The sequence below is a fragment of the Rhipicephalus microplus genome, chromosome 1 (assembly GCF_043290135.1).
Source record: "Rhipicephalus microplus isolate Deutch F79 chromosome 1, USDA_Rmic, whole genome shotgun sequence".
NCBI lineage: Eukaryota > Metazoa > Arthropoda > Arachnida > Ixodida > Ixodidae > Rhipicephalus > Rhipicephalus microplus.
The window spans coordinates 294,806,676-294,827,492 of record NC_134700.1 but is presented as its reverse complement, the minus strand read 5'-3'; the positions used below and the strand labels follow the sequence as shown (position 1 = coordinate 294,827,492).

Genomic DNA, 20,817 nt, shown 5'->3' with positions numbered 1-20,817 from the left:
ACAATAAATTAAAAAATTATTTCATATGGAAGAAAATCCCCGCCCCTCATCAAGCCAACTCACGCCTAGTCTCAAAGGCGAGCTATAGCGAAAAAAAATGCCCCCGCCTCCCCGAATGGAATCGTGAGGAAATGGGAAGGAAATGTTTGCGCCGAGAGTACACGCGAAGTAATTTTAGTAGCGTAAATTAATGGCGAGACGAGGATTTGTGCCGTTACACATTTATCAGCACCTCTTTTTGCTGTCATTGTTTTAGTCATTGTACCTGGCGGCCATAATGTCAGCTTCTTATCAACCCAAACACTAGACACGCGTTTCAAACGCACTGCATTGAGGCGGTGGCAAGTCACGTTTCAAGTCAAGGACGGGGAGGCTACGCTTGCAAGGGGCGAGGATAAGCGCGCGCGCCACAGCTGTTCCTATGGGAGAGGGTGGTGGACGGATCCCGACGGACGCCTGACATAGCCCGACTAAGAAACGCATTCGCATTTAAAACGACGAGGCTGTCCATTCACACCGCACGCGCCCCGCCATGCACAGCGCCGCCGCATTTCGCCTGGCGAACGATTGACAGCGCGAGGCGGAAAGATGGAGAAGGCGAGGAGAGAACCAAGTGACAGGACAACTTCCACGGCACCAAGAGAGCGATGCTGCTAAATCGAATATACTTTCTCTTTTTGTGCTTCGAGGTGAGGAATTCGGAAGGAAGGCGAGTTGTTTAGCACGTCGGGCCACACAAAGGAGGAGAATATCACCGTCCAGGACGCCTGGCAGGCTGTAATTTGGGGCGTGAGAAATGGCGTCTTTGTTTCCCTAAAATTGCGCCCTCGACACGCGAGGTGGAGCCAAATGATGAGCGAGCCATTGGCACTCGCTCAGCGGGAATCTTTGCGCTGCGCTTTCCTGGCGAAACGCCGTCCTCTCTCTCTCCCCGCTCTCCTCTTGGCCCTCAGCGCAGATAGAACCCGCAGTGGACCGACGGCTGCATCGTTCGTCGCCGGCTTCCCCCTCGTGAGTCCCGGCCTTCTCGACTGTTGCGCGCGGACGCAATGCCGAGTGCGTGGCGGATGCCACCGGAGACGAGAACACGGTAAACGGTGAGGGAGAAGCGTCGGCTGAGACGCGGCTAATGGTTCGCACCTTTTCAGCTGAAAAGAATCTCGCGCGCCGGTTCCGGGAATCACCGGAACCTCGGCCCATGCTCCGCTTACCTTTACTTTTGTGTGCATTTTTCTAGCCTTCGTTTATCCCACCGCCAGACTTATTCTTAGTCGTTATTATCACTGAATTCTGGTCAGTGGTCATTTTTCGAGGGCGTCGTCGGTTTTCGGGAGTTCACCGTCCACTGCGAGAGTGTCCGTTGTGGATTTTGTCTTAAGTGGTGCAAACCCGTGTTTCGCTGCGGCGGGATCGCTGGTGCAGCTTGGGCAGCTTGCACCCACCCTGCCGACTCCCATGCATGGTTCTTTGCGTGCCTGCAGAAATCAGACGCGCACGTGTACACTCCCACACGCTCAACGGAAAGTTTTCTCATCCGAAAGAAGCTGATAAATTTATTTGACGCCAAATGAATCATATTCGAATTATATATAGTACACCGATTTTCGTAATCGGCACAATCGCCATGTCATGTGTATTTCCATTACGTGAACATGCGACACACTCGGCAAGATCGTCGTGAACGCATCGCGATCATTTCCATACTACGTAAGTTCTTTAAGCCGAACACGAAGCCAGATGCCTGCCAAAGTGCATGGAAGGAGTTTATCTACACCTATAGTTTTCGTTATCTATAGAAAGCATCATACTGAATGTTTTCAATGTAATTACTAAGCAGCGTAGAACACATTGCGGCAGCTGCGTTTTCGTAACGGAATAGTATATAAGTAGCGTGTTATTGAAGCCATGCGCCACGCGGGCACCCAACCTCCTTCACTAGAAAGGCTCGCAATATACTTCGTTTTATACCATCCCTTTAACGGCAAAGCAATATTTTACCTTTCCTAATTTCCAGCATTTTATTAAACCATGTCTTTTTCTCCTTTTACTTTTCCTGGACCATTTCATTCTGCATAAGCTCACTTTTGAGGTATCCCTATACGCCAGAGGGAATGTGACGAGAAGATGTCCACGCACGTGTAAGTCGACACCGAACGCCTTCCACTTGCTCTGTTTCGATGCACGAGTACATATGCTCAAAATCTAAGCCCAGACTGGATTCGACTGTCAACGCTTATTTCTGCTCTCATTCTCCTCACGTAAGCCATTGTACGCAGGAGAAAGGGAGGCAACCTTGACAAAAAAAATACAAAAATGGGGCTCTCTAATTACTGTGGGTGTGCGGGCGACCATCCTTTATAGTTCTCATTTATTTCTCATAGGTTGACACCCACATTCTCCGCTTTCACTCGTTGTGTAGTGTAATCCCAAAACCGTCGACATCGGGAAGTCACCGAAGGGCATGCGGACGACGCGAATAGACAAAGAAAAAAAGAAGAAACGAAATACTTGGAGGTGCAGCGAAAGAGGCGTCACGTGCGTCGGATAAAACAGCCGCGTATCCGGCTGCCCCGCAGACACCTTCTCTGGCGGCGCCCTTTTCAGGCATCTCGCGCCGAAGCTGCTGCTGCCTTTTAGCGGCACGCTCGAAAGGAGCGAAATGTGCGGAGGGAGCTCGCCGCGCAGTACGGGGTCCACACATCGCACGACGGCGGCCGTGTCTCTACTTGTCGCGTTTCGCCCGTAAGCGCCCACACGATCGAAAAAGAACAGACGCAAAGTGGAAAGAAACAGACAAAAAAAAAACCCTTACAAGCACGCACTCCTATTTAGTCTCCACGGTAACCGCCCGCCATCAGCCTTCATATCTCGGGCGCGCTGTTTTCGTCAACACATCTGTTCGCATATGCGCAAGATAAACGAGCAGCTCGCGTGCTTTCAGGTCGGGTCCGGAATCAATCGACGGGTAGCCCCACCTAATGCCCCTCTTCCCCTGACAACCACAAGAGGCACCCGCTTATCCTCAACACTTCATACATCTATCTATACTATAATATCCACTTGCCTGCGCCCACAGCCTCTGTCTTCAACGCTTGTTGCAATCTGCGTGCGTCGACGTGTATGTACACACGTGCCTTTGTTGCAAAAACTCATCACTCAGTAATTTCATTTTGCGCTGCTTCTATCCGGATCTGCGGCTGAGCCATAATGCTCTTAATGCTCCCTCTGAGGCGCAGGCGGAAGCCAACGATCTACAACACGACTTGTTCATAAATTTCAGGCACGCACTCTTCACAGGCGTGGCAATGCTGATCGCATAATCTCTGGTAAGCGCGTCCTGCAGCGGAGGTGGGTGCCTCGTCCACTCCTCGTTTAATGAGCTTCGCGCCGCGTTTTGCTCTCCGTTTCCTCTCTTTGTGAGAGCAACCTTTTTTTTTTTTTTTGCTTGATCCTCTTTCTGTCTTACAGCAAGACGTCAAACAGAGTTTGTGCTTGCTTACAACCAGTGAGTTCAAGCGCCGGCTGGGTGCGTTTGGGGATGAAGCAGCTGAGAAGTTAGACAACTGTTTACACACATTCCATGTCGCTAACAAATGTCGAGAGTAAACAAATCGTACTTCATTATAAACTATGCTGAAGTGATACGCATCCCAATTAGTGTATATGAAAGCTGAAGATCATGACGGTCATGCAAGCTATAACGTGAGTCACGGCTGTGTGTGTATATGACTGATGGGCTGTGGATCTCCAGTCGGCTAAAGTGTTAATCCTATCATAATGATTGTTTTGTTTATACGTCCCTAGACCAGGGTATTATTACGAGAAAGGCTGTAATAGAGAGCCCCGAAATTTCAACTATGGGATTGTTTAACATGCACATACACAGCTTCAAGCATTTTTGCCTACACCAAAAATATGGCCGTGGTAGCCAAACTTCAAACCCATAACATTAGCGTCAGCAGTCGCTCCCCATAACCACCGTGGTGGGTGAATAAGGTGTTGGTTAAGACAATGAATGAGGTATCTGGTTAATGGGGCATCATCCTGCACAATTGTGCCGTGTAACACACATACACAGACGAACCCAAACAAAGCTCATTTGCTTCTGTCTAGCAAAAGTACAATGGAAATCGACATTTAGAAAAGCCTAAGCAACTTGGAAGCCACGCAGAGGCTGACCAATCGTCAGATACGCTGTGGGAGACGTGGGAAATTCGCGGCGGAAATTCGAGGAGTGGTGTTGAATCGCTCGACCACAAAGTTGTGAGCGGGTCATTAATCCACTATTTTCTCTTGCTGCGTACGCCATACGCTACAGCGATGTTCGTTATTTCTTCTGTTCTCACGTGAGCTATTCCATACCATGCGCCACGTGGCCTTATTTCTCGTCATTTTGGTGCAGGACAGTGAAGGTGTCCGAAGGCGTGAACGGCATCAGCCATTTCAACAGGCGGCGGCTCATCGACCCCAAGATGGAGGCGTATCGGGAATCCATGTGAGTTCGGTGCATCCAGCAACTACATGGACGAATCGTTCAAAGCTGTGTTTCGTCGCACAAAGTTCGGCGTAACACATTTTTCCCCCGCAAAAGTTAATAGTATCATAAATAAACAGGTACGAATCGCGTGCACTTATCATCGTGTGTTGTTTGCTAGACAAGACAGGCGTCGGGGCAATACAAATTGACGCTATGCCACGTCACTACTTTCGTAAAAAGTTTCATTCTTCCTTTCTAATATATTTTTACATCTCTCTATCTCCATCCTCTTTCCGACCCTTTTCCCCACTCCTGTACAGGGTAGCAAACCAGTTCTTCTCGATTAACCTTCCTGTCTCTTCCTTTTGTTTATTCCTCTCTCTCTCTGTACTTGGCTTTTGCCACGAAATATAAATAGTTTTGTCCTTACCTTTTCATCTGCTATTCTACTTCATTATGCTAGCCGTAGATGTAATTAAGAGTATACGTATATCTGACTCACGACCGCAGATCGCTTTCTGTGTATGTTTACCAGAGTTTTAATTACTATTCCAAAACGCCAACGAAACACGACACAGCCTTAAAGGCAGTGGCAGTCTATTCTTTAGCGGTCATAACGCTTTTCACGTTTAAATTTCATGCACGAGAGCCGCCCGAGGCGTATACACTCCACGTAACATTTAGTGGCCAATGAGGTCGCGAAACAGGGGCGAGCAACTCGCAAGTAGATGGAGAACGTCAAACCAGGAGCGCTATGCCGCTCAAGATCAGCGAAACTCCGCGGCACTGCGGGCTCTTTGAAGCCAACAATATCGAAATTGAGCGAGACAGGAAGAAGCTGGGAGAGAATAAACGCGTGAAAAGTTCGAAGCCTTTTTTATATAACAAATATAAGAAAATATAGATAGATATGTGGGGTTTAACGCCCCAAAACCACCATATGATTGTGAGAGACGCCGTAGTGGAGGGCTCCGGAAATTTCGACCACCTGGGGTTCTTTAACGTGCACCCAAATCTGAGCACACGGGCCTACAACATTTCCGCCTCCATCGGAAATGCAGCCGCAGCAGCCGGGATTTGAACCCGCGACCTGCGGGTCAGCAGCCGAGTACCTTGGCCACTAGACCACCGTGGCGGGGCTATAAGAAAATATCAAATATAACAAAAATATATTATAACAAATGTCACAAAAGTTTCAAACAGTTGAGAAAAGGCCATGCGAGCTATACGAGGGTACTGTGAAGGGGAGAACTGATAGGTGGTCAGCTGGTATTCTGCAGTACTAAGAAAGTGCAACAGAACCCTGTATACTTTGAGATAGCGCACCAGTCTATAGCGTGCAATGACAAAATTTGGTTCGAAAGCCGATGCCGGACCATTTCCAGTTGTATATGTATTTACTTAAAGCGTGGGATGAAGGAATCGCTAAAAAAAAGGTCTAAGGTGTGGCCTCATCTGTTGACCACCTGCCAGTAATGCACTCTTTCATCATACCATGATTGGCCCCCCTGGTGCAGCCTTCGGTCTCCAGCGGCTGCTAAGCAACTGTCCAAGGCGGCAGTCAGGCCTGCGACGCAGCGGAGTGTGCTAAGAATCTCTGGGTCCGGACTAGCCGCCATTGGAATCTGAACTTGGCTACCTTCAACGCTAGAACGCTATCTGTAGAGAAGCTAATCTAACCAAGTTCGAGAAATTAGAAGGTGTTAAATGGGATGTAATAGGGCTCAGCGAAGTTAATAGGAGGACACGTGAGGCTTATACAGTGTTGAAAAACGGACACGTCCTATGCTACCGCGGATTAGCTGAGAAAAAAGAACTAAGGGTGAGGTTTCTTATACACAATAATATTGCTGCCAACATAGAGGAATAGAATAGCATCGGTGAACGGCTGGCAAGTATCGTGATTAGGCTTAACAAAAAGTACAAGATGAAGGTAGTACAGGCCTACGCGCCCACATCGAGCCATGATGATCATTTGGTTGAACGCTTCTATGGAGACGTAGAGTCAGCAATCATTAAAGGCACGGTATACTATTCTGATAGGAGACTTTATTAAGCAGCGCCTTTGGGAATATTGGTGCCAACGTTCTTTTTTTTACTTACTTTTCAGACGTTTCAACACTTCTTGCTTATGGCCTTCCAAGTGCCACATCATACTGTTTCTTTTGCCCTAATCTGTTGGGAAATCCTACTCCCCCGTCGAGGCCAGCGTGGCACATACACACAGGGCCACGCGGGAATATTATTTACAGGACATGCCGCGTGATTCGTGAATGGATGCAGGCGGCCGGGCCATAATAGAAGGACGCGCGGGTTAATGATGTGCCCGGCGTCATTTGTCTGTGGCTGCCGTCAAGAGACGTGACGCCGAAGCCGTATCCCGTTTACATCGGCGTCCTTCACGTTCGACAGCCCCCCCGTATAACGAGGGCTTGCGGGATCTTCGCCAGCACTGGAGAGGCCGTGTCAACCGAGAGAAAAACAACCATGGAGCAGAGATCGGCTCCGTTTGCACAAAACCACGGCGTAATAAAAATAAAAAAAAACAAATAAACGTCGTTCTTTCCCCATAAGAAGAAAAGAAATCCTATACTGCGTATCTAATAGTCCCACGTAAACATTGGACGGACGCATGTTTCCACATGAGACTTGCCCAACGTCCCTCGCAAAAACTGACACGTATGAATGGGCAGCTTTTATGTATGCACTTATATTCGTATATCTATATGTGGATCGTCACTCACCAATTGAGCCTATGCATTTCACTCAATCTGCGGCAATCACTTCTGGATAATTTGAGGATGCTTCGAAACAAATGAGGCGAACAAGACCAAGCTTTAACTATACAATGCCAAAATGAAATACATATATATACACAGTAAATTTACATAATGAAGAAAGAGGCCTCTCAGTAAAAACTGGCAGGTGGGTCTTTTTTTGTGTATGTGAAAGAAAGGTAAAACAAAATATCAGTAAATAATGCGAAAACAGAGCAGCTAGTGAATGAAAAAATGAACATAATTAATGTCCTTGTTACAGCTTTGGGTAGCATAAAACAATATGTGCGCCCCACCGCGGTGGTCTAGTGGCTAAGGCACTCGGCTGCTGACCCGCAGGTCGTGGGATCAAATCCCGGCTGCGGCGACTGCATTTCCGATGGAGGCGGAAATGCTGTAGGCCCGTGTGCTCAGGTTTGGGTGCACGTTAAAGAACCCCACGTGGTCGAAATTTGCGGAGCCCCTCCACTACGGCGTCTCTCATAATCATATGGTGGTTTTGGGACATTAAACCCCACCACATATCAATCAAATCAAATCAAAACAATATGTGCCAGCAAGAAACAGCAAGATTATTATTAATTACGTACTATATATATATATATATATATATATATATATATATATATATATATATATATATATATATATATATATAAGTTACGCTTCTTTTTACGCGCTTGTCCCAATTGATTGTTATCTGCCCGTGGGTATCCCTCTATCTATCCACGTGTGTCGAGAGGTTAAAATGCACCGTCTATAACGCTTATCAATTTTATATATGTATTGTTGCCTTCTTCTTCGCCTAAATATAAGAAAAAATAGCTAAACGAACATTTCATGCTTGTAAGTGTCTGCTTAGTAGGTTAGTTTATTTATAGCGATTAAACGAACAATTATTGCGGCGCCAAACTTGTATTGTTTGAGCATCATGGGTCCTATGTTCAAACAACGATTTGTTTAATGCATACAAAACGTGGGTCCGACACTGATTATTTAACTGTGGCAAATTGAGCCTGCACGTATACAGTCCACGCATTTGTCTTAACGAATGTTCTGGTTGCATTATCAGTTTTTTCATCATCCTAATAGATATGTCTGCAACTTTTCGTACGTCAGCTGATAGGTTACCAGTTTCGGCTCCCCACGGTCAGAGAAAAGAAAAACAGAGTGTGGTAGCGAGATCACACTGTCATTGCTAATTCCCAGTCGCACGTCTCTCGCTTCAGTGTGGAATAAAACGCTAGAAGCGTGGGTCTATTATGAGACTTGCCCAGTTTCACATAGAAGGGAGCTCACAGGCACACGGGCATGGCCCGAAATGTTTACGCTACGGGGGCGTGTGTTTGCATATGTGCGTTCGTTTGTATGTGCTGCGTCTACACACGCACACAAAATTTTAAAATCTCGAGTAGTAGGTGAGAGCCCCTTTCAGCTGACTATATATGCTCACAAGGTATCACACGCCGCTTACGGCGCCCGGTGCAAAAAACTCGCCTTGACGTGTAAGCCTCGAGCAATGACTTCACACAAATGCGCGTACTTCCTCTCCCTTACTGACGTCGTCGTGTACGTGCCCTGTTATCGGCCCATAACCGGGCGGGCCTCGCAAGGGCTGCGTACGTGTGTGTGTCTGTGTGGCGACGCGCATACGGCGGCGTCGTGTGGATGGGAACGTTATGGCCCCCTTTATGCCTCGCGGCGTAAACAGACAAGCTTGGCACAGGGCCCGGGGGTCCGCTGAACCTCCGCAAAAGAAGAGAGCTGTAGGACGCTGGCTGAAGCGCCAAGGGTGGGGAGAAAAGGGACGTGGAAGAGAACGCCGCGTTCGCCGCAAACGTCATCGCGTGTAAACGGTCCTCGAGCGGCACAGCTGCCCATGTAAAAACGCTCCGCCGCTCTTTGCCCCCGCTCTTCTTTCATTCCCTGCCCTCCTGCGTGTTCATGCCCCTCACGGTATGATGGCCGCAGATGTCGTGACCCCGGGGCTACGTCATCCAGGATTTCTATGTTCTGCCCCGAAAACACCCCTGCAGCGTGCCGGGTGATAGGCCCAAATCTTTAACGACGGATATTACTTCCCCGTAACTGCCCAAAAGACTGGATTTGGTGCGCATTGTCATAACAACACCGACAGGCACCGCTGTGCATTTCGTTTTCAGATCCGTTCAGGATTAGTGCAATAGAAAAGATGCATAAATACGTAAACACGTATTTCTTCTTCTTCTATCTATCTATCTATCTATCTAGCTATCTATCTACATATCTATCTATCTATCTATCTATCTATCTATCTATCTATCTATCTATCACTCTATCTATCTATCTATCCATCTATCTATATACATATCTATCTATCTATCTATCTATCTATCTACATATCTATCTATCTATCTATCTATCTGCGGTATAGGTCATAGAGTTGCCTAAAATTAACTAGAGGGGACTCTGGCGCTGCGATCATTCAGCGACCATGGGAATGATGGGTAGTACACAAATTTGCCTAGTCTTTCTTTTTGCGGGCGGCGAATCGTACTTGTGGCTTCGTTTATTGCTGTGTTTCGGTTTTGCATTGAAGGAAAGAGCGAGCCCTTTTTAGGGCCCGATTTAAAAAGGTAAGCCTAAAAAAGTAAGGTGGTGAAGCGCAACCACTGAACATTTGGTCATTTTTGTTCCGTGACAAAACAGCTGGAGCCAGAAGTACGAAGATTAGGCAAATCTGTGTACTACCATAGGTACTGCCCATCATTTCTATGCTCGCTGAAGCGCCTTGCGTTGCAGCTCCCATAGACACTAGTGCCAGAGTTCTCTTTAGTGTGTATTGGGAAACTCTATGGTATAGGTAACGGCTCAATGATAAGTCACCTTTCCTGCTTGAACGCGCCGGTGTCCCTACCATTTTTAATGGCAAACATGCTAACATGTAGCTTTGCTTAGGGGGGCCTCTCTCCGAAGAATTCTTACGATGGTTATCTGAAAAGCAGCGAAGATGCAGAGGGTGAATGAACACATACGTCTTGTTGTTTTTTATGTATTAATGCATTCGAAACAATACGTCGATACCCCGCACCTTATTAATAGGACTCGTGGGCAGCCCTTGTGCCTACCCCTCAGCAATTCATCTGCAACAGGTCCGGTGTTTTCGGCGTGGCAAAATGCATCGTACGCAGTCCTTGAAAACAGAGTTGCCTGCAACGCCTTGACAGAGGTATATACATGAAATTATATTTTACAGCTACCGCATCTTTCAACGTCCCACTGCAAGAACGGTGAAAAAGTATGAGTGAAACTATACTTTGTGTGTATGAGTGAAACTATACGGTGAAAAAGTATGAGTGAAACTATCTTTGTGTGTTGATGCTTTGCTTGTAGTTAAGGGCAAAGACGTCTCGGTAGTGCACAGTTGGCGTAGAAGTGACTGTATTCGGTCGTACTGCACAGTAGATATAGTTGGCGCATTTTAAGACCGGCCGAAAACCAAGCCTGAAGTAGGTAGACTATCTTTTTCTAGTGGTCCCCAAACCTATGACTGTACACAGAAAGTGCCTACGTCACAGTAACGAGCAGTCATTGCAGGGCGATGCGGTGGCAACTCATCATGGAGCCAGCGCGCGTGTGCAAGAAGAAGCGGCTGCTGCGCGGCCGCAAGGCGCGCATTTGCCGCAAGGAGCCCAAGGTGGTGCGCGAGATCGCGCGGGGAGTCGACCTGGGAATTCGGGAGTGCCAGAATCAGTTCCGCTTCCATCGGTGGAACTGCTCGACGCTCCGGTCGTCCATGAAGAAAGTGCTCATGAAAGGTGCGTAGCATAGAATAGCCACCACTAATGTGTCGATTATAACGAACCCTCGTCGAATGTCCGGAGAAAGAAATCTCTCAGCGGCGTCGGGGCATTTATCAAGTTACTACGGTACAGAAAATCAAAGCCCAGAAAAAAATTACGTCCTCTCTCTAGTTATTGTTCTTAACAAATATCTTCGCCTGTGTATCATTTATGACGGAAACGATGGGACCATAAAATGTTTTGGGGTTCCGTTGCGGTTACGGTATAGAACCATTGCTATAGTTAAGCCGGCGGCTGCTCTATTTTTTCAGTGCCCGAGCGAAGTAGCGGATTTCAATGGAAAGCGGCCGTCGGTGTTAGTGCGGCGTTTCGCCGCCAGGCGCCGCAACCGGAGTAGATATGCCACCGCGTCGTCTCTCGTGCAAACGAATGCCGTGGCTGCATTCGAAGTTGCTATATTGTTCAATTTTCGGCTGTATTTGCATTGTTTAAGGTACAGCGTGCAATAAACTGAAAAAAAAAAATGAGGCGCTGGTCGAAACATGCGTGACACACACACACACACACACACACACACACACACACACACAAATGTTACAATAGACTCCTACGTAGACATACGCTAATTATACGGTAAGATATCGTTGTTCCCGGCCAAAATAATCTATTCGAGAAACCTGTAACACCCACGTCGAACACTATATGTCCGAACAAATTACCTGTATAAAAACCGTATTTTGCCACAGGTGAAACTGAATTCACACGTAAAACTCGTGTCTAAAATTGAGGTATTTGTGCTCTCCCATAGTAGAGCACCAAGTACTCTGAATCGTTAAAACATTTTTTTCTAAACACACGAAATCGCGATGCGAGCCTGCGCATTGCGTACTGCGTCACCCTACGTCAGCCGTTTCCTCTTCGGTCCGCACGAAGCGATTCGTGAAACGACGGAGCCCCAAATGAAAGCGGGTATCCTCGGGGAGCAATGCTGAAATTCTCGCTTGTAGCGTGAAGTCTCCCCTGTCGTGTGAATGCTAGTTGCGGGGGGATCCGAATCACGTCACATGTCACGTGGCTAATTATTCGTCCGTGATCACGTCCGTCGAGTGAATACTGCATTCACTTTCGAAGCATATCCTCCACTTCTGGAATTTTCTGAATCCTCCTTGAATTGCCTAAGACGACAGGAAGTAAATTCTCGTTTTTGCATACCATTTAAATTATATGGGACAACAATCGGGTAACGTACTCACCGATACAGAGATTCGCCCACTCGTAATGATCCCCTTCATGAATATGCGTGTGCTTTTTTTGTTTCACATTTTTTGTTGGCGAGTTTCATTGTGTATTATACGTACTTCTTATAATGAACTTACTTGAGCTTTCAAGCTTGCTCGCAGTTACCATAGGTCCGACTGTACCCATCCGTAGCCGTGCGTATTCAAGCTTACAGTTCCCAAACATGAAGGTTCCCAAACTGGGATGGCCACCTGCTATTTCCGACGTGACGCGTACCACCCTTCGTGAACTGCCTATACTCTGTAGGGAGGGTACATTAATTTGCGTTATGTAATTTGTTGCGAGGAACGCCGCCCTTTAAGCTTAAAAGAAAAGCGAACGAAACGCGTTTTTTAGACATTATATATCAAAAGTTGGTACATGGTTTGTTGGTTAAACAGAACTGCTTAAATGGCGGGAGAGCTAACCGTTCTAAATTATCTGCAAGCAAGGTGTGGGCACGTGGTTCCCTCTTCGAGTTCCTCGTAGTGCGAGTTTCGTAAAAGCACAAATTGTATTCGTGCGGTCAAGTACAAATAAAGAACAACCGTCGAATGTATAAACTTAAGGCAGCCTTCAGCCAAGGAGGACATTTGTCAAATTGATTGATTGATTGATTGATTGATTGATTGATTGATTGATTGATTGATTGATTGATTGATTGATTGATTGGACACAGCGTATAGAGGAGAGCATGACTTCCTGCTTGGACATCTATACCATTGTAATCGCGAAGCTTTTAGAGAAGGTCTCTTTAATCCTGCCCAACAGTAGCGCACGCTACCATCCGCTCAGGTTGATCGTGCATCATGTGCGTTTGTGCAGACACTCGCGAGGCGGCGTTCGTGGACGCCATCGTGGCGGCGGGTGTGGTGTACGCGCTGACAGAGGCGTGCGCCCAGGGTCGCCTGCTCGATTGCCAATGCAGGCGGCGGCACAACGCCGTGAACCACCTGCAGGGCCGCACTGGCTGCGACCACTTCGTCGACTTCGGATATCACAAGTCGCGCGACTTCATGAACCGGAAGCGCGTCGGTGACCTGCGTGCCACCATCTTGTCGCACAACTACGAGGCCGGACGACAGGTGAGTATGCCACGTCGGCCTCTGCAGCACTTCTCAAGCAGCTTAATGCATGACGTGTATTCAGACACATTGGCAGTCGTGGCCGTATCCCGTATGTATAATGTCTTCACTGGCAGCTATTTATGTAAAAGACAAGGAAAGAGACATGTGCGCTCCGCTGGTGTCCATGTTGATTTGTTTACGCCGTCACGAAACACATATGTACCATGTTCTGCCGTCAAAACCAGAAATGTCGTACACAATGAATGAGCAAGGACCAAATTTAAACACGCTGCGCCTGGCATCTTTTATTGGGAAAGTGCATGCATTCATGCGAAGCATATATTCGCGGCCATCCTTGCCAAAGCTGCGCGGCATAGAGATTCTGGAGCCAATTCGACTTTCCTGGCTACAATGGCAACACTATGGAATGGATAATTTGTCGAATCTACTCCCATTCTATTTCGCACAACGCCGAGCGGCGCTTTTTCTAAGGGACAGGGAGCCATGAGTTGCAGGTTGAAAGGACTGTAGGTTGCTACGAAAGAAATCGTGCACGTTTGCTTTTGCACACCACGCAGGCCGTGCGACTGCACCTGGAGCGCGTGTGCCGCTGCCACGGCATGTCCGGCACCTGCTCGCTGAAGACGTGCTGGCGCAAGCTGCCCACCTTCAGCAAGGTGGGGCTGCGGCTGAAGCAGCGCTTCCAGGGCGCGGTGCGCGTCACGGCCGGCAACTCGGGCAAGGGCTTCGTACCGGAGACGGTGAGGCCGCCGGGACGCGAGGACATCGTTTTTTCCGAAGAGTCGCCCGACTACTGCGAAGCCGACCGGCGCACCGGATCCCTGGGCACCAGGGGGCGCCTCTGCAAGCTGGGCTCGCAGGGTCCCGACGACTGCCGGACCCTGTGCTGCGGTCGCAAGGTGCGCAGCCGGCAGACAGTGGTGAGCGTGGCGTGCAACTGCACCTTCCAGTACTGCTGCAACGTCACGTGCCAGACGTGTCTCGAGACTCTGCACGAGACCACGTGCCTATAGGGGGTCAACGTTCAATGTGTGGGGACCACCAAAGAGCGCTCTTCTGGAAGTGTGCCGCTGTGCTGCGCCTTAGCTTTGCTCTGAACGCTACGAGGAACTAGTGTGTGGCTTAGTGATCGAATGGTGTGACTGTGAGAGACTTTCTCGAATGCCCTGAACATCGACGCTGCTTCCAAACGACGTATGCACGCGACTGACAGAGAACTGCTTCCTTCTTCTTCATTCGACCGCTGCAGTTAGCTTCGTCCTCGATTAGTAGCTCACTCGCGCTTGCTTCACAACTTCGACAACGCCGGTAACGAAGATTCGAAGCACCATGGGAGAATCGTGGTTCGAGACAGCGCTTAGACAGATGGGTCCACAAGGGGCAGGCTTCTGCCGGGACACGTCAATGGCGCGGGCTCGCCAGACTTAAGAACAGAAACAAAGAGAACAAAAGTGCTTCTTCATTTTCGACAAGGTCTGTGATATAGTAAACTGTGGGCTCCGTGAGCTCGTGCTTTGAACGACCGGCGGCCTGTGTCTGTGCGTGTGTGTGTTCGTATTCTGCGTGTATACATGTGTGGACTAAAAAGCCGGTATTTCGGGCAAAGTGTGCCAACCGTTCGTTGTGTATCGCGTCCATGGCACTGGCGGCTTTCAGAGCCGGGGAAGCTGTGTGCGCGCGCTTGAGGACAATCTTATGTATCGAACGCGCGACGTGTGTTGACGGTAAATTGAGTGTAGGTGTTTTTTTTTCTTTAGCTGTTGTTGCTATTTTTTTGGCAATTTGAAGATGAGGACAGTCGTTTGCTGCTCCTTGGCCTTCGCGGCTGATGGCATTTAAGACCTGGTATAGTCAAGCTTCCACGTTTTTGTGTTCTTCCTGTGGGTTTCTTTCTTTTCAGTCAGGAGCAAACGATGAGATGGCTGTTTATGGTACTGTGGCGCCCCACGAGGCCGTGCATTCGATGCTTGCAGGCTATGAGAAATTTTTCTTAATATGCGCGGCTATTTGATGTATAGTTTAAGGCATTTTACTAACCTGCGTGCATCAGTGCAATTTACATGACGGCTTTTTATGTCGTGTTAGTTTGTGTCGTAGTATTGTTGTTAGCGACATACGTGTGCGTGATATATGTTTCTTTCTTTCTTTTTTGGGGGGGAGGGGCGGTGAGACGTCAGAGACTTTATTGCGGCTGGTATGCAGTGTTGATCGTGCTTGTCTGTCACAATAAGCCTTCCTGCTTTTTCTTTCTATAGGCCAAACAAAACGAGAATGATGTTTTTTTTTATTATTGAGAATGGGAGGGCGGATGTAGTTTAAAACTCATGATTGAGTCATTGAGCAGGAGAATTTCAGAACAGCGGTATTTGTTTTGTTCACTAAAAGCCCACAATTTCTTTGAGAAAAGCTTCGTTCTTCACAACTGTGATCGGCGCTATTGTGTTGTACCGCTTTGAATGGTAGGTGTTTGCATTCAAGAATTTTTCTTCGTAAGCTTTTTTTTTTTTTTTTTGACCGCTAGCTCTTGGGGTATTTTTGCTTTTTTTGTTTTTCAACGTGAAAGCTCGTTGTTTTAGAACAACAAAACAAAACAATTTATATAGAACATGGAATTTCAACACTCACCTAAGTCAGCATGCCCAGTCAACTTGGCTAGCTAACTGCCTGCACCTCAATATTTACAGAATACACGAAAAAATGCACCGACGTGTCGTGCCAAAGATTATAATGCGAAGTGAACGAGCTACTTGCACGCTTGCTTGCAGGAAGGTTTTCATTGTCGTAAAAAGTGCCACTTTCATGCGACATTAGGCTTAGATAAGTAATATTTTGAACATTTCTTATCTACTTGCCACATTACATTTTTGTTTTGTTCCGAGGAGAGTGATTATAGCTGCTGTAAGACCACAGTCAATGTTGTGGGCTCTTATTATTTAATTACCACCGTAACAGCAGCACTTAAGAAGGCAGTGGTTTACGGAAGAATAACATGGTCACGAATAATTGTAGTACCAGCCAAAGGACGCTCATTGCAGCTCTGCTAATGTTCGCTTCGCTATTTATTGTGTTGTGAGAAGCATTTATGGCATTATTCGCGTAGCTCTTACGCCGTTCATAACACGAAAATGAGCGAACACTATACGTTAGATGCGTCTGTATTATAACGAGCATTCAGCGTATATAAACACAACTGTTTATTAACTTTGTCGCGGAGAGACAAAATCTTCATCAGGGCTGTTGAAACCATGCAATAACCGCCGTAATCATTAAGTCATTTGCCGCAAACGTAATTGGCGATTTTGTAAACTTTGTGCTGCACAGTGGAAAGAAACCGGTATAACAATGAGCTCATCTTCGTCGCTAAAAGATTCAGCGCTGCGCCTTTACAGAATCTGCTGCCGGATTGTCCATACTGCAATTGACGTTGGTAGCGTGAGTAATGACTGCCCTACCTAATGAAACCACCAGCATCACACTATCAAAATTTATTTCATCCCGCATGCGTTGTTTAGATGATGATATCATAACGCGCAGAGATTTTAACAGCCTAATCTTCGATGAAGTTCATTTGCTGAAAACGTGACAACGTTATAGAACAAAATTTCACACGCGAAGTGTGGCAGCTTGGGCTAGTTGGTTTGGCATGACGATAGTTATAGCGCGAGAACAAAACGACGACACAGAGACAAGAAGGATTCGTGTCCTTCTTGTCTCTGTGTCGTCGTTTTGTTCTCGCGCTATAACTATCTTCACACGCGAGTGCTGAAAGACGCCATCACTTCCGCGGTGTCAGTACGAAGTCGCGTAATGTCCGCGTTTTTTTTTAATCGCATCATTTTCAATAAATCCGCCCCTTTGTAACAGAGTCGCAAGTTTTGGTTTCCAGCAACAGCTACGTCGTCTACGTTTTGAGCTTACTTGACAGATTTAACTTATTTTATTACGCAACACGAGCGTTATGTTTTATCTCTACGTGGGCCTCATTGCGACTTTTGTTTACCACCAGCGTGCCTTCAGTGCCATCAGAAAGATTTTTTTTTTTTTGCCTTCAGTCTTCGTGTGCCCTATAAAGATGTTGTTTCGTAAACTACTGCTGTATTTGTGTTGCTTCAGTTTCGCAATTGCGAAACCAAGAGAGACACTTTGAGTGTCGTGTTATTACTCTTTGCACCTGGAGAACCTCATTTGGTGTATTATACACGCCCGGTTTATGCTTGAAGAGAACATCCTGAGTCATATGCAAAGCCGATTATTGGAAGCTTACTTGCGGGTTACGTATACCTATGTGACGCTATACCTATAGTACTTGAGCGTGAAAACATCGCTCCTTTGTGAAACTGCAAGGAATGAACCTAAGCTTCTGAAGGCGTTCACAGAGTGGTAGACAAGACGCAGTCCAAAGTGGGTAAGGTGTGCGCATAAGCCGTGACATATTTCGCAAATGTACTCGTCTTGTTCTGCGCATGTGTGGAAATCATTATGGCAGAATATCGCTAAATACGGCACAATTAACACACAGGACGCAGCGCTATGCCACTCACTCGTATTTCGTGCTGTTCTGCCATAATGTTCACGAACCAACCAGTCCACCTAAGATCGATCCTTTGAGCTGCAATCTTGGACTTTCGACTGCTGATAGCCTGCCATTTTCGACATGTTCTAAGCAAAAATAGTGTACAGGGCAACTGGGCCGCCTGGCATTCGAACATCTTCTCAAACCGATTTCCTCATTTCCGCCTGCGTTCTCGGGGCACCAATGCATCAATCAATCTGCAGCCGCGCTTAAAATGCCACTCCATATTTCCCCTGGCTGCCTCTCGCCGTGTGTACGTAATCGAAAGCGGGTCGTAAAGATCGCCACGAACATCCTGTGGCACGCCAGCTGCTCGCAGCCATGTCAGACACGCGGGGCACAGAGAGCCGAGAAGGGGGTGCCACTCGAGGGTGTTGCGCCGTGCGAATAGAGACAGCGACAACAACAACAAGACAGGGGCAGACACGAAATGGAAGAGAGAGGGGCGAGAGCAGAGTAAGCTGCAGAATCGAGAGAGAGAGATGGAAAGAGCCATCGGCACCCAAGAATGAAACAAAACGAGAACCCAATCAGCCAATTCATTCGCCCCCTTCTTCCGTTTTCTTTCTTTCTTTCTTCGCCTTCTTCCCCGTAATCTGCCTGCTTGGTAAGGCTCAGCACGGCGTGCGTGTGTGGTCCGCCGAGGCACTTGGAAACAAGTCGGCGCACGCGTTAGGTCGGGATTAGCGGCCGGCTGCTTGCCTGCAGCCGTCTCTCGCGGCCTGCTTCTGCGTGCGTCGCCGGGGGTAATCGCCGCAGTGCGACCCTCCCTTTCCCAATCCTGAATTGAAGGGTGGCGAGGAGGGGATAAGCGAGGGGGGGGTCATTAATTTGCGAAGGGCGTTAGCGGCGGAGGGGAGGAAAGCGGCTGATTACAAGGGCGGTCCGCCTCCTCTCCCTTATGAGACGACCCCACCCCGCAAGGGGGCACGCAGCCATCAGTTATACCTGCCAGAGGCCTTGCCTTTCGGGAACGCCCACTTGGCACCATCGCCGGCGCCAGCAGCGGTCGCCTATGAAGCTGTCTCGTCGACTTGCGCTGCACGAACTCCCTCCTCCGGGGCTCCTTTCCCTTTGTCACCCCCCTCACGCCTCGCAGACAGATAAATGGCTCGGCCGCGGTCCGGACGCGGGATGCCCGGTCGACCCACACGCAGCCCTCATTAAAGAGTGAATTGTCTGCCCGCACCTTCTCTCTCGGGAAAGGGTGGCTTGTGGGGAAAAGCACTCGCCCCGCGGTGTCAATGGATCTGGCGAGGGAACATGCGTCCAGGGGATCGTTTTTTCGACGTTCGCGAAGAATGAGTGCGTCTTGGTCAGGTGTTAATAAGAGTTGGGCTTGCCCGTATGTGACGCGTTCTATGCAGGACGGCCGAGTGCTACGTAGACTGGATTATACTGCCGCTATAGGGGAACAGTGACGCACAGCAGTGGCGCTACCCAGCGGTAAATACATCAAAACTCGTAAAACTGATCACATGGGATGACGCGTGTGTTGCCCACCAGCCGGAATATAAGTGCCAATAGCCCTAAGTGTTTTTTTCATAAATGAACGAAAGAAATCCCTATGCAAGCACGTGTCTTTCGTGTAAAATACCAGGCATATTGCTATGCTGTGGAGGCGCAATATGTCGTTCAGAACACAGGATATTTGCTCAGGGTCATGGTAAACATTTGTGTCATGACACTAGATGCACGTAACTCTGAAATACTTGTTGAGACAAGAAACTCTACATATCGCTGCGCCTAATAGGCGCATTTACTTAATATTCTTTCTTGCACTGTTTCTTTTATTTCTTACCACCTATCTTATATTTGTTTTTTTGGGTGGTTTCTTATTCAACAGACATTCAAAATGAAGCCTTTGTCAGAAAATTTGGTTCTCTGTTGCGCGAAAGACCAATAGGTGTTACGATCTCTTAAATAGCTTCAAAAGGTTTAATGTGATGTTTATTCTGTTGTAACACGTGCGTTTCTATTGTATATAAAATACCACAGCAGTTCTGCAAGAGATTCACTGAGCATAATAGGCTTGAGGTTTAGTGCCAGTTAGTTTGCGCATGCCTGCTGGACAACAGCAACCAGATATACACCCGCCATCTTACGCACTATTTTTACAAGTGCTTTGCGCGTTATTATAACTTACACGTTATAATTATTACTATTCTTGTAATGAATGCAGAGAGGTTGTTGCATGTGCTGAATGAATGTGCACAGCAATGTATGTGAATTGTGTGTCACCCCTCAAGCTGGAGTCACTGAAGTGTGCTTCTCCTTTAAGAGAAGCTTGCTGCGGAAAAGCCAGATTTAAAGAAAATGTATGCTGGTTACGTGCAGACCGCTTCGGTGGCTTGTGGAGATTCGTTGGCGTCGTGCACAACATTCAAAGGTTTCCCGTATGACCAACAGGGCATATTCACAGTAATTTGTTCAACGTTATTCCTCAGAAATATTTACCTCACGTGGCCGTGTGTGTTCTTGTAGTAGGAAGGCAACTAGCGGCCCATGCTTGTTACGTGCCGCTATACTATTAAAAGTGTCCAAATTGGCGCAACGTGAAAGCATGAAAGTGTGAACTACGTAAATTTATCATAAACCGAGGTACTAAGAATACAATTTTCATCCTCTCACATGCATTTAACGTCGATGAAAAGTAAAAGAATGAAATAAAATGAAAAAAAAAGTTAAACCATCTCCCGCTAAAGAGAACCATGTGCAGATGCGAAGCAGCGGACGCTAACGATTTCACTGTCGGCGGCGTTGACGCTGGCAGTCGTCGCTGCGTTGCACAGGAGAGAAATCTGGGGAGGCGCAAAGTATGCACTGATGGACCGATGCTTCC

At 47.6% G+C, this 20,817-nt stretch overlaps 1 protein-coding gene across 1 annotated transcript in view; it reads left to right on the top strand.

Moving 5' to 3' along the window:
• The window catches only part of LOC119159437 (protein Wnt-6), a 42,714-nt gene extending 25,225 nt beyond the window's left edge, over window positions 1-17,489 (top strand). Inside the window, exons 3-6 of the mRNA XM_037412192.2 lie at window positions 4,403-4,495; window positions 10,831-11,051; window positions 13,140-13,399; window positions 13,960-17,489. Coding sequence (XP_037268089.1) covers window positions 4,403-4,495; window positions 10,831-11,051; window positions 13,140-13,399; window positions 13,960-14,415 — 1,030 coding nt within the window. The 3' untranslated portion in view covers window positions 14,416-17,489. The remainder of the gene's footprint in view (window positions 1-4,402; window positions 4,496-10,830; window positions 11,052-13,139; window positions 13,400-13,959) is intronic.
• The last annotated feature ends 3,328 nt before the right edge of the window (window positions 17,490-20,817 follow it).